General features: G+C 41.8%; 1 protein-coding gene across 1 annotated transcript in view; it reads left to right on the forward strand.

The window, feature by feature from the left end:
- MED27 (mediator complex subunit 27) overlaps positions 1-14,878 on the forward strand; it is a 262,494-nt gene that overhangs the window by 336 nt on the left and 247,280 nt on the right. Inside the window, exon 2 of the mRNA XM_004468043.3 lies at positions 2,300-2,444. Coding sequence (XP_004468100.1) covers positions 2,300-2,444 — 145 coding nt within the window. The remainder of the gene's footprint in view (positions 1-2,299; positions 2,445-14,878) is intronic.

Raw genomic sequence — 14,878 nt, forward strand, 5'->3', positions numbered from 1 at the left:
CCCTTGCCCCTCGTTCTTTTTCCGTCTTCCACAAACCTTTTGCTTGCCGCTCAGAGACACCTCTTCGCACACTCCCGCTTTCTCGTCTCTCTTTCGGTATCCTAGTCTTGGCTGTCTCCGGTCGTTCTGGACCCCCTCTGTGATTGTCCCATTCCTCAAGAGAAGGCATGCCCTTCCTATGAACTTCCACTTCTCACCTCAGCTTGGCACGGTTCTCACCTGTAGACCCTCTGTGCCCTACCATGTCTGGTCAGACAATACAGATAGTACCAAACAAAGACCTGATCAGCGCTGACCCAAACCCAAGTGCACCGGATGTGATCAGTTCTCGTTTCCCGCCTCTAAATCTGTAATTCATCAGGTACACCCCTCCCCAAACAGGAGGAACCAGGTTTTGACCTATCTTAACCTCTTCCTCTATTCTCTGCAAAACCACCAGATCAGTACTCTCACTCACAACTGCTCCTGTACTGTTGCTTCCCCAGTGAGGACCTAATAACCTCAGGCTTAATCGGCAGTCATCACTTACGCTTAATCCCTCCCTCCGGATAAATATTTGTGATCCTTTAGGGTGTAGGATTGTAAATTTCCTTCTCCTCCTTACAGCTCATTAGTCGTATAAGAATTAAATGAGAGGATACTTTGAAAATGCGTAGCACATAGTAAGCACTCTAATTGGTTACTCCTGACCTTCCCTTCCTTAGGAATCAGTCCTTCCCAGGCAGGTTAGAATTTCAGGATTTTTGCCCTTTACTTATCAGAACTGACCTTAACAGGGGAAGGTATTTGGTGAGCTAGTCTTCCTGTGATTTCTGGAATGGTTGGATATTTTTTTCCCCCTAAATTAGTTTCCTTAGTAACCAGATGGAAGGAGGAGGTAGGATGGAGGAGGAGGTGATGGCTGAATGATGGGTGCCTTTTTCTTTCCTAAGTAGTTGCCATTCTTTTTTGGGGGAAAGCCAGGAAATCACACACCCCTCCTCAACTCCCACATCCACTTGCTGTTCTCTGGCTCAGTGCCGGCTAATACTTTCTTTGCTTGAGGAAATGCCTTGGTTATTCTTTCCTGTCTTATATTTTCACTTTCTCTCTGATTTTCTACCCTTTTGTAGTGTTCAGGATGTTATAACTCTTCACCATTTTAGAAAGTTTAAGATGTTCACATTGCCACCTTTGCCTAAAATCTTTTACAAAAGTGCCATGAAGAAAGTGGCTGAAGATTCCAAATTGAATGTGGCATGAGAGGCTGTTCCTAGAGAGACTTTTCTCATTGGCAGTTTGGAATTGGCCCTTGAGTACGTGCTCCTGGAATGTGCTTTTACTGTTGGCTCACTTTCTTCTAGAGTTTTTTTTTTTTTCCAAAGATTTATTTTATTTATTTCTCTCCCCTTCCCCCCGCCCCGACCCCCAGTTGTCTGTTCTGTGTCCATTCGCTGCGTGTTCTTGTCCGCTTCTGTTGTTGTCAGCGGCATGGGAATCTCTTTTTGTTGCCTCATCTTGCTGCGTCAACTCTCCATGTGTGCGGCATCATTCCTGGGCAGGCTGAACTTTCTTTCACACTGGGCGGCTCTCCTTATGGGGCGCATTCCTTGTGTGTGGGGCTCCCCTACGCGGGGGACACCCCTGCTTGGCAGGGCACTCCTTGCGCGCATCAGCACTGCACATGGGCCAGCTCTACCTGGGTCAAGGAGGCCCGGGGTTTGAACCGCGGACCTCCCATGTGGTAGACGGATGCCCTATCCACTGGGCCAAGTCTGCTTCCCTCTTTTGGAGTTTTCCTGCTAGACAGTAGTGTGTTTGTTTGACACAGCCTCCTGTGTGGTGTCTTCCCATTCTATTTGTTTATTTTATATCTTCTTTGTTTTGTTAAGTTTTACCATCTGTGAAGCCTCATGTACAAATCTATCCCTATGTGAATGATGATCATCATTTATTCAGGTACTTGCTGTTCTGCCAAATGTAATGATCTTCACGTGGGTCTGAATACCATTAATGAGAAGCATTGTTATACCACATATCAAAATTTCAGAAAGTCCCCTTGTTTCCCTCTAGAGAATAAGTTGTTAAATCCTGATTTTAAGAGCCATATTATTGATTCCAGCACTCTTAACTTTTTTTCTCCCTTAGGGTAGCACCAGGAAGCTCTGTTTTAGAATGTCCCTATTTAACTTTTCAAAAAGTACTTCTTCTTAGGGGACCTCTGATGGACAATTTGAAGAGTAGTCATTGACCATGGAGGTTGGCTTTATTCTGAGTTGAAGTGGACTCAGGTTTATGTGCTTTATCTTTTACTTTTCAGTGAGCTGGAACGTCTGAGCAATTTGGTAGGCAAGCCATCTGAGAACCATCCTCTCCATAACAGTGGGCTGTTAAGCCTGGATCCTGTGCAGGACAAAACTCCTCTCTATAGTCAACTTCTTCAAGCATATAAGTGGTCAAACAAGGTAAGAGAGACATGTTTTAAGTGGAGCTAATAAAGGAAAATCAAGTTTTCTTTTATTCCATAATTGCACAATGTGAGGCTATGTTTTTATTTCTTTTTATTTATGTTTTCTTGGTTCAGCATGGGATTATCAAGTTGGATGTTTTAGAATTTTCCCATAAGCTATTTTGCGGTCCTTTGAAATCTATTTGAGGATTAATAATGATGCTTAGGTAATTAATTTTTTAAATTTCAGGTTGGGGGTTTTAAATGTGGAGACTGGGTGTGGGGAGCTGATTTTATGAACCCCTTGAATTTACATGCAAAATATTGTGGAATATGCGGTTGTTTTTTGTTTTTTTTTTCCTGAAGAAAGGTTTTGTGGTTTTCATCTCTCTTTTTTTTTTAAAGCTGTATTTATTTATCTCACCCCCCCCCCCCACTCCCCACTGTCTGTTATCTGCTCTCTGTGTCCATTTGCTGTGTGTTCTGTGTCCGCTTGCATTCTTGTCAGTGGCACTGGGAATCTGTGTCTCTTTGTTGTGTTATCTTGCTGTGTCAGCTCTCCGTGTGTGTGGCGCCACTCCTGGGCAGGCTGTGCTTTTTTCACTCAGGATGGCGCTCCTTGCAGGGGCACACTCCTTGCGCATGGGGTTCCCCTATGCAGGGCACTCCTTGCACACCTCAGCAGTGCATGTGGGCCAGCTCACCACATGGGTCAGGAGACCCTGGGTTTGATCCCTGGGCCTCCCATGTAGTAGGCAGAGGCTCTATCAGTTGAGCCAAATCTGCTCTCTTTCATCTGATTCTCGGAGGAGTTAATGGCCCCCAGAAGGTTAATGGCTTGTGGTTGAAGTATTTAGCCACTTGCATTACTTATTACCTTTTCTCTTGTTGAAAAATCAGTACTAGAATATTTTTTGTTAGACTATTCAGTAGTTACTCCCTAATTACTTTAGGCCTCAGATGTGGAAGATTGTCCTTAACATGTTCTGTAGAATTTGAACATGAATTAGAATTCATTTCCCTCAGCAGGTAGCTCCATAGCATAGACCCTAGGACAGCTGTAAAAGGAAAATTAAACTGTAGTCTAAAAGTAGCAGAACAATTAGGCTTATGAGCCTGGAAACAGTTTACTGACAAGTTATTTTTGCTTGGGTTCTGTGGGTGGTGGTTGTTTTTTTTTTCAATTTTCAAATTTTTAAAATTCCTTATCCCTGTTGGTATGGAACCAGAATATGAATTTGAAAAGATTTCAGAAGCGTTTCTCTTTTTATATCATAATACTCCCCTGGAGATAGTAGTTTTTACATTATTGCTTTGCCCCCTCTAGTTATCCCCCTCTTTTCTGGTCCTTTCCCCCTAGGTCTTGGATGATAAATGAACCTCGATGGTTTTCCTGGTATGCATAATTTTTTCTTTGACTTTCTCTTTGGGGTATTTTATTATTCTTTGGTTTGGAATACTGGAACCCTGGAAGGTGAGTGATATTCAAGGAGAAGGAGTGATATTCAGGGAGAAGGTGATTTACCCTAGAGTATTAAAGAAAGAAAATGAAGCTTATATGCATACATTTAACCTGTAAGCCCTTTCCCTCAAACTGGGCTGTTGATGACAGAAACCCAGTTCAATCTAGATAAAGCAAAAAAAGACAGACTTCATTGGCCCAAGGAAGTAAGATGTTTAGGGAGTTTCTAGTATGCGGCTCTGCTCAGGAGGATCAAGGTTTTGAGATGGTATGGCAGGAGTCAGATCTTGCCATCTGTAGATCTGCTTTCCACTGTGTTGTCCTGATGCTCTCTAAGTGGTGAAAAAGGTACTTATATACCTGGTGATTTCCTAGTGTCCAAGTCTGGCCTTGGGAAAGGATTTGGCCCTGCCAAATTTAGCCCCCCCCCCGCAAAGAAAAAGTTCAAGTCCAGCAGATAGGATTCTCTGAATGTCAAGGTCGGGTTACCTGAGTTATGGGAAGGTGAGGCTCCTTGGAATTGGAGAGAGGCAGTTTCTGAAAGGAGGGAATCACATGAGGTAAGAGAGAAGCAGCTCCCAAAGGGAAGGGATGCTGAACAGGCAAAAAAATGTATGTTCTGTTGCAGTTGCTGAGGCCAGACATGAGTCTTTCCAGCCATACACAGACAGCATTGCCCTCCCAGGCTGTCTTGTTCAATCTTCCTTGCTTTCTCATGGATACTCTTGGTCATTTTAACCTGAGTTTACCAGGTAATTGGATAGAATTTGATCAGTAGGTCATGATGTGGCTTACTTTTGGTTGGACCCTGAATCATGGTCCCCCACAAAAGGCATGTTCGGGTCCCAATTCTTGGTCTTGTGAATGTGAACCCATTTGTAAATAGGACCTTGGAAGCTGTTAGTTAAGCTGTGTCCAACTGAATGAAGATGGGCCTTTATCTAATATTGCTGAAGTCTTATAAGCAAAGGAAAGTTTCCATGAAAGTAAGGGCACAGGGAGTAGCCAGGAACTGAAAGTCAATGGAACCTGGAAGAGAAGATGCCACTGTGTGCATTGTCATGTAATGGAAAAGCCAAGGAACCCCAAAGATTGCTACCAGCCAGAGGATACTGACTCTGGGAAGGAGCAAGCTTAGAAGCCTCTGAAACCAAGAGCCAATAAATTCCTGTTACTAAGCCAATGCATTGTATGATATTTGTTTTAGCAACCAGGAAACTAAAACAGACTCCATGTAGAGAGTCTACCTTTTGGTGTTTGGATAAGGTTGAAGGAAGGATGGAGATGGCAAATACATGGTACATGGTTTTTTCAAACTCTTCTTGTCCAGGGAAGATACTTCCCTGGACACTTTTTCCTCCTGAGGCTGGGTATGGGCTTAGAATCCACTCAGTGTGCTCTGGGGTTAGGCAGCCACTGCCAGTTATTCAAAGGAGGGCAGTAGGTCAAACATGTCTTGTTTTTAAATTTCTGTTATAATAGATATATGTCCTGTCTATTATTTATTTATACTTTACTCTAGAAAGGACTTAGTTTAGATTATGAAAATACACAAAACTCAGGAAGAAATGTAAAATAAAAGAAAACAAGGATAAGGATGAGATATGTACATTTCTTTATAAACTCAAGACCTTGCCCCAAGAAATGAACCACTATTCTAAATTCCAGCTGGGGAAATGGAAAAAGCAAACAATTATATGTATTAATCTTGTCTTTCCTACAAATTGAAAGAGCTTTTTAATTGCCAAACCTTTCATCATTCATCATTTTACCCTCAAAGAGTGTAAACCAGTAAATGCATTAATATACTAAGTGAAGTTTGGGGTAACTTGCCAATGCCAGCTTTACATGCTGTTGGCTAAAAATTGAAGGGAGTCTGGGAAAGGCTTTGACACCACCCATTATGTGATAAACTTTCTATTTTATGTACTATTGGCCATAGAAAAATTTTGTTCATGCCTAATGACTGTTTTCTTCAGGGGATTTTGTGAGTTTTGTAAAAGGTCTGTTGGAATGTTAATTATATTGGTGTAATTGTTAGGATAACACATTCAAAAACTAATCTAATCTTATGAAATGATGTCAAATTGCTGTGAGCAGCACTTTTCCCATACTGAATTAGGGAAAGAATTTAGCTTTTAAGTATTATGCATTTATAGATAATTGTTCTGTAAAAGGATGACAAGCTGTCTTGACTAGGGTGAAAAATAATTGGCATCAACTCTGCCCTTGCTGTAAGATTTTCAGTGTAGACTTTATATTGGTTTATTATATTCAGATATCCTGAGTTTTTGACTGAACTTATTCTGAAGGTCCCATTTTGAAGATTTCTGATGTCTTGTCACCAGGATTTTATTTCCGACTTTGATTCTTTTCATTTGTTTACAGTAGAAGAGTACTGTCTATTTGATTGGAAAAGCAGACAAAGATGTCAGGATCTGTAGAAGCAAAGATCCCAGAGATATTACTTTATCCTGGGGGAGGGAAGTGGATGCAGAGGAAAGTGCTGCTGCTTTTCTACCTGCTTAATTTTTCATTTTTATTAAAGAAAGAGCAACTTTACGTTCAAAGAATATTTATTTGTAAAGTCTAGAGACATTTCTTCCATTTTATCTTCTTGAACTATTCTTATCACAGTCTAGTTATTAATGTCTTTAAATTACCGTAATGTTCATATCTCTCAAATCCATCTTTAAAGCTTCTCTGTGTCATGGCACTAACAGATTGCAGTTGTTTTGTGGGAGGAGTGGGGAGGTTGGGGTGTGGGGTATGTAGGAACCTCTTATCTTTTTTTAATGTAACATTTTTTTTGTGATCTGTGTATCTTTAAGAAAAAAGACAATTCAATTAAAAATTTTTTTAAAAAATTCACTGAGCCTTTTCATTTAGGGACCTTGTACCCTTTGGAAGAAGGGCTAGGTTATAGTTAGGTGTAGGGAAGCGGACTTGGCCCAATGGATAGGGCGTCAGCCTACCACATGGAAGGTCCGTGGTTGAAACCCTGGGCATCCTTGACCCGTGTGGAGCTGGCCCATGCGCAGTGCTGATGCGCGCAAGGAGTACCCTGCCATGCAGGGGTGCCCCCGTGTAGGGGAGCCCCATGCACAAGAAATGTGCCCTGTAAGGAGAGCCACCCAGCGTGAAAAAAAGTGCAGCCTGCCCAAGAATGGCACCTCACACATGGAGAGCTGACACAAGATGATGCAACAAAAAGAAACAGATTCCCGGTGCTGCTCATAAGGATAGAAGCGGTCACAGAGGAACACGCAGCGAGTGGACACAGAGAACTGACAACTGAGGGGTTTGGGGGGGGGGATGGGAAAGAAATAAATAAAAAGTAAATCTATAAAAAAAAAGTTGTGTACAGAAGCTAAAGTCCCAGAGGAGAAGTACTATGTCTACTTTGTTTTCTACTGGGAGTCCCTAGCACCTACCAAGGTACATGATCCCAGAAATCATTCAGTAAAATTCAGTGAATGAATATAAGAATAAATAAAGGCTTGTCTTGTTCAATTTTTAATTTACAACCCCTTAGAGGGTTTGCTCGTTTGTATTTTTGATGAAGTACGATAGGGGTATTTCCATTTTCAGCTGTTATTGAGAATTGTAGTTGTGTTACTTGGAGATGAGTGAAATTCCGAGATCCTATGATGGAGGCCAGGGCTGGATTCCAGAAAGGTAATTTGGAAGGACAGGGTGAGATCAGTTGGTGAACTAATGATAGATAAGCAGAGGTTAGCAGTTTGATCTAGATTGTTTGTCACCCATGTGCCCTTTCTAGGTGAGTTGGGTTCATCACTAGTGCTTAGGAGGGTATGAGGACTTGGAAGAAGTCTTTTGGAGTTGATTCAGTCAGGTTAATTTCAGCTACTTTACCTGTCGTTCAGGTGTTCTGTGGTGGCTGTTTTTTTTTTGGCTGTAAGGTAAAAACTGTTCTGAAAAGAAGAAAGTCAACTCCACCAGCCTCTTATGGATTATTCTACTTTGTGAATTATCAATAACTAATTTCATTTCCTGGGTTTTTCCTCACTGGGAGACCCACTCCTAACTAATTCTTCTCTCTGTATAGTTGATATATGTTCACTGAGAACATAATGAGGGGAAAAAATCTACTTCAGGAAAATCACTTAATCCCCCAAAACTTAATCGGCATCATTTTAGGATCAGGCATTGTTTTAGATTGTTTTTGTTATTAGCAGAGATAGCAGGTACAGCTCTTAGAGGTATTCTTTCACCTAAATCTAATCTTCTTTAATATCTAGTCATTCATACTGAATTTGCTAGCATAATTGGTTTGATTTCAGTATAGCCCTGAACCCTAGACCCTCTTCATCCCTCCCCACCCCCAAACTCTGATACCATGGGAGCCGTTATGAAAAGAATAGAGTTTTGAAACCAACAGGACCAAATGAAAAACAGAGCCAATCTGCTGAATTTCTAGATACCATTGGATTCTGATGTAAAGAAAGGCATAGAAAGAAATGTGAATGTTTAAGTTCTGGAGTCAGACTGACTGAGCTCTGATTTGGCCTTGGACTTAACTGTGTACTTTGAACAAATTAAAAATTCTTTTTGAGCATCAGTTTCCTCATTTGTAAAGTGGGAATAATAATAGTATTTGTGTCAAAAGATTGTAGTGAGGTTTAAATGAAGTAATACATGTAAAATCTCAGTAGGATAATTCACACATAATTAAGTGCTAAATATTTACCAGACAGAGGAATAGTGTAAGTGTGTGTATTTACTTATGGAGTGGTAGTATTGTTCAGTGAGTAAGAGCATAGACTCCAGAGCTAGAATACTTTGGTTCAAATCCCAGCTCTGCAAACGAACAGTTACGAGGTTAACCTCTCTGTGTCTTAGTTTTCTGTTCTCTAAAATGGGGGTGATAATTGTATCTATGTAATAAAGATGTTATGAGGACTGGTGAGGTAATACAAGTAAACCACTTACCTGACACAAAATAAGTAGTCTCTAGGGGCAGATATTGTTATCTTAACAAATACTGAGGACAGGCTGGCCTGTCTTCCAGTGACTTCTGCCTCACTGAATCACTGGCCTCCCACACTTGATTTTGGTGTATTCTCCTGAAATCCTACAAATTTGAGATTCTTTTAGGTAATTAACACTCTCTCTCACCCCACTCCCCACCTCCCAGGAAACCTGAGCATTGATATCAATAACTCACATATTAGTACATTACTATAAAGTTCATTCCTCATAAAACCTAGGGGTGGGGGTGAGGGGTTGGGAGTTTGGTGAGGGAGGTATATAAGCTTTTGGTCTAGAACTCCAGGGGGTTTGGCTGGGAATGGATAGGATGCGGGCATTGAGGGGTGGCAAAGGTAGGGAAAAGGTCCTGGAAAAAACAGGAGCAATGAGGGGAGTGCAAGGAAGGAGGTGATGAGGGGTATATTTTTCCAAGGGCAGACCATTTATCCAAACGGAGGAGGATTCTTCTCTCTCTCTCTTTTTTTCCCTTCCTGTATTAGAAAAGTGGGCTTATAAAACAACCATGCGTAAAATACAGAATTCCCATATACCACTGGTGGCAGTTTGATATTATTTATGAATTCCAAAAAAGATAACTGATTGTGTTTATAAACTGGCATTTTTCTCTGGGTGTAATACCCTTTGATTGTTTTAGATTCAGTTGAAACATCTTATTAAATTATGTTAAGATTAGGGCTTTGATTCAACCACATCATTAGAGTGCGACTCAGCATTGAGTCCTAGCTCCCTTGGGCTGTTAAAACAGACTCTCACCCAGAAGTAGATACACAGAAGAACACAGAGGAGTGGAGACAGCTCATTAGACATGGCAGAGGCCCTGGGAAGAGAGCTGAGCCTGATAGTCTACAGTTGGCCTTGTGAAGAGAACAGAGCAGCTGAGCTTGGAAAGAAACGCCCTGGGGAGAGAGATGAGCTCTATGCCAGCCTACAGCTGAGAAAGGAAGAAGCTGGACCTGCAGAGCCTTAAGGAAGAGGAAGGCTGAACCCTCACAGATGTTGCCTGCCATCTTGCTTTAACATGTGGCAACACACTTTGGGTGAGCAAATACCTCTTATAGTACCTTGAGTTGAACTCTTTAGGAACTTGTGACTATAAGCTTCTACCCCAAATAAATACCCTTTATAAAAAGCCAAAAGGGAAGTGGACTTGGCCCAGTGGTTAGGGCATCTGTCTACCACATGGGAGGTCCGCTGTTCAAGCCCCCGGCCTCCTTGGACCATGTGGAGCTGGCCCGTGCACAGTGCTGATGCGCGCAAGGAGTGCCGTGCCATGTTGGGATGTTCCTGCATAGGGGAGCCCCACGCGCAAGGAGTGCACCCCGTAAGGAGAGCCACCCAGCGCAAAAGAAAGTGCAGCCTGCCCAGGAATGGCGCTGCACACACGAAGAGCTGACACAACAAGGTGACCAAGATGACGCAACAAAAAACACAGATTCCTGAGCTCCTGACAACAACAGAAGTGGACAAAGAAGAACACACAGCAAATAGACACAGAGAACAGACAACTGGGGTGGGGAGGGAAGGGGAGAGAAATAAAATAAAAATAAATAAAATAAATCTTTAAAAAAAATTAAATTAAAAAAAGCCAAAACATTTCTAGTACTTCACGTCAGCACCCCTTTTGACTAATTAATATACCACTCTATTATTAATACCTTGCATTGGCGTAGAACATTTGTTATGACTGATGATAGCACATTTTTATAATTATATTATTAGATTCTTCTCAGTTTGACACTCATTTGGGCTTTTCTCCTACAGCTAACAATTCAGATCAGTTCTGTGGTCCTCTTACATGGGGTGGGGGTGGGGAGGCAGGGCAGGGGAAGGCTAGGGAGATATGGACTAGTCTGGGAGCCTAACCATGGTTTTTTAACATTGTTTCTTTAGGAAAGTGTGAACACAAAGGGCAATTTTAAAATAAACATTTGGATTATATCCATTTTGACAGTTTGGTACTTGTTACTACTAGCAGGGCTTTTGGGTGTGAATCCCCACCTTCCTACTACCAGCTTCATGATTTTGGGTAAATAATCTCTCTGTGCCTCATCAGTAAAATATGGATACTAATAGTTTTTGCCATACTGGGTTGTTACAAGGATTAATAAGTTAATACATCTAAAATACATAAAACAGTTACCAGCATGTAGTAAATACTCAGTAAATGCTAGCTATTCTTTTTACTCATTTTTAATATTATTGATCATATTTTAGTAAGGCAGCATATAGTTGTGAGAACACTGGACAAAGGATTCTTGATCTTTTTTTTTAAGGAGGTATCATGGATTAAACCCAGGACCTTGTGCATGGGAAGCTGGTGCTCAACCACTGAACTACTTCTGCTCCCAATGAGAGAGTTGTTTTTTGTTTGTTTGTTTTATTTTTAGGAGATGCTGGGGATTGAACCCAGGACTTTGTACATGGGAAGCAGGTGCTCAACCACTTTAATTACATCTGCTCCCCTATATTTAGTTTTGCTTGTCCACTGTTTAGCTGTGTGACTTTATGCCAGGGGTTTTACTCCACTGGATTCTAGTTGCCTCATTGGTAGAATGAAGGGTCGGGCAAGATCATCTCTCAAGTCCCTTTCAGCTCTAATTGGGAAAGGTTCAGTGGAGTTATTTATGTATTTCTGTGATTTTGGAAATGAAATCATAATCTGGGGAACAGAGAAGAATATTTGCACTTCTTTTCTTGTCCAGCAATGTTTCTTAAGAATACAAAAGCTGTTGTGTATGCTCCTGAGCATCTCAGAATTACTAGAGTAGAGCAGCAGTCCTTGAGGACTTTAGTGGAAAATTACCTTTCAGAAGGTTTTATTGACAGCATTAGCCTCTTCTGAGACAGCAAGTGTAAATGTTAATGAAAGTCAAGTGATGCCCCTATCTTTCTAAATGGTTTCTACCCCAAGGCTTTAGTCTAATTTCACATCCTTTATGTTCCACTTATTAGTTGTGATTTCTGAAAATTGTCACTTTATTGTTGCCTGGAATCAGATTTGTAACTCCCTTATTCTTTTTCTATAAAAGGGCAAGAAATTGCTTTAGAAGTTTTACTGGGCCAGTTGTGGGGAGGCCACATCTTGATTATCTCTTTGGCTTTCTTAAATTAGCATTTTTTTTTTTGTTTTTTTTTTTTAAGATTTATTTTTATTTATTCAATTCCCCTCCCCTCCCCCGGTTGTCTGTTTTTCTGTGTCTTTTTGCTGCGTCTTGTTTCTTTGTCCGCTTCTGTTGTCGTCAGCGGCACGGGAAGTGTGGGCGGAGGAAGGGAAGTGTGGGCGGTGCCATTCCTCGGCAGGCTGCTCCCTCCTTCGCACTGGGCGGCTCTCCTTATGGGTGCACTCCTTGCGCGTGGGGCTCCCCTACGCGGGGGACACCCTTGTGTGGCAGGGCACTCCTTGCGCGCATCAGCACTGCGCATGGGCCAGCTCCGCACGGGTCAAGGAGGCCCGGGGCTTGAACCGCGGACCTCCCATGTGGTAGACGGACGCCCTAACCACTGGGCCAAAGTCCCTTTCCCTAAATTAGCATGTTTTGAGCTGATTAGGTTTGTGTGGTTTATCTAAAGCTTTCTGTGGATTGTAACTAGAACCTAAAAAAAGGCACTTTCTCTTCTCTTCTTGAATGGTAAGTAGAAAGGCAATTGTCCCGTATTATTTTTCTTCATGGTAAATTGCACATTGGTGGTGGGGAAGAAAGCACATCACCTACACTTACAGAAAGAATCTGTTATGCCTTACATTTTCTCATTATCTGTTCTCCAATGAGCTGGGAGAAGAACTACTAGATTTGGGTGAGTCATCCGACTCCTAGCCTCAGTCTGCTGGACTATAAAGTGGGGTTAATACCAATCTCATAGGGTTGCTCTGAACTTTAAATTAGAAAAAGTATATAAAGTTGCTAGTTCAGAGTAGGTCACATAATAGTATTTAATAAATAGTAGCTTTTGCTATTAGCTATTTCTAAGTGTGCAGAAACCAGTATTTGAATGGAATTAAGTTGAAGCCTCAATCTCTTCCTTTTTCCTTTTCATATTATTTTTTTCCCCTTCATTATCAGCTTTTGTTTGCTTTACCTTGTTTTTTTTGTCAGGTTTTTGTTTTTCTTGTTATGAACAGGAGAATTGAAAGGGAGAAGAGTATTGAAGAGTAGCTTTATCCTGAATTCTGTTCCTGACCACCATACCCTCTTAGAGATCCTCTGAGCTGGGGTCAAGATTTCAGCTTTGTATGAGGGAGGAGAAGCTGGCCATCTGTTTTGTCTCCTGCTCACTGCACTGTCCTTTGGCTTCTGGAGCATGTTCTCTGCATTCCCCTTTAGCTTGAATATTCTTTTACTGCAGTCACTTATTTGTTTTGGGAGGCGCCAGCTTACCGCAGTTTCTTGGGCTTGGTGAAGCTTGTTGCTGGGGCTGGTCCCTGGAACAGGGCCTTGACTCAGCCTTCTGCTTTTTCTTGCTGACTTGGCAAAAGTGAATGGAACACCTAAAACCCTCGCTTCCCTCTGGGGGCAGTTTGCTCATCTAGTAGGTCTGACAAGTCAGTAACTTTGTCTTCCTATCTTTGTCACACCTTCAAACTTATTTTCAGCCCTGTAATTTTGAGGCTTTATGAAATCTCCAGCCGCATTCATGGCTGCTCTGTTATATGCATCCCAGTTCAGCCACAATGAATCAGAGTCGTTGCCTGTCTCCTACTACTTACCATACTGGTCCCTTTGCACATACCTTCCCCTTTACCAGGAATGCCTTCCACTTTCTTGAGTTCATTCTCTCCTGCTCCCTTCTCTAGTTCCAGGCCTATTAAAGTGTTTCTTCTGTGAAGCCGCTAGGCTTTCCAAGCCCAGTTGACCTCATCTGCATCTGTTTTATCCCCACAGGCTCTTTTTGGCTGCACCGATCACACTGTACTGCAGCTGCTTCATCCACAGGTCTTTCTCCTTTTCTTGAGGGTTGGACTATGGTGTCATCATTAAACACCTAATATCTAGTCGATAGTAGGCACTTAGTAATTGAGGCCTCCCTGGCCCCCACCCCCACCATATTTCCCAGTAAACTCTAGGGACTGTACCTCGTTTAGTTGAGAATCACTTGTTGAGTATTAGATCTCAAGGGGACCTCAGTGATCAGGTAGGTTATCAGCACCTCATTTCATAGTTAGTAACTTGTCCAAGGTCACAATGCTGACCCTCTAACTGGGACCAGCAGTATTTGGCAACTTGAAAAGGGAATGCCAACTGGATGTCCAGAAAAGCAGAGAGGTTTCTTTCACTGTTAAGACTCACTGAACACTATTGTGGTTTTATGGCTGCTGACCCCCTGTTAGTGAAGCAAAGGCAGTGGTCAGTTCACATTGATATAGCAAGGGGAATCATTGAGCTCAGGTGTGATCTACTGACAACTGCAGTTAATGCCAAGAGAAAGGCTGTGTGAGGCCCAGGTCAGGTATGGCTATAACTCAGGGGAACTTGCCTTGATCCCCATGAGCAAAAAAGTTCAGACCCCTCATATTCTTGGGAGACAGGCACCCTCATTTTGCTCTCGCCTAGTTTCTCTGTATATTTAGATTTTGAAGGGTGTGAATCTGTAGATTTTTGAGCATGTGTATGCATTCACATGTGAGAAAATGGTTGCACTTGTTATAAATACTAACTTGTACCCATTCATTTCCAAATTATGCTTTTGGGTACTGTGCTTTTTGCTAGGAAATATCCAATCTGTCTATTCAATACATATTTATGAGTACCTACTATGTTCCAGGCACTGTAAATGAAACTGATAAATTTCTGACTCCTTGGAACTTATTGTACATTCAATAACTTATATTCTGTAACTATATTCAGTAACTTGATCAGAGGAGTAAAGTGCTCAGAGCACCTGGTTTTAATAATTGCTGGCTCTACTGCTGTTCTGTTTAAAACAACAACAACAACAACAATGGCCTTTATATATCTAACCAGTTGTTACTATCAGAA

The sequence above is a fragment of the Dasypus novemcinctus genome, chromosome 8 (genome assembly GCF_030445035.2).
Source record: "Dasypus novemcinctus isolate mDasNov1 chromosome 8, mDasNov1.1.hap2, whole genome shotgun sequence".
In the NCBI taxonomy this organism is placed as follows: domain Eukaryota; kingdom Metazoa; phylum Chordata; class Mammalia; order Cingulata; family Dasypodidae; genus Dasypus; species Dasypus novemcinctus.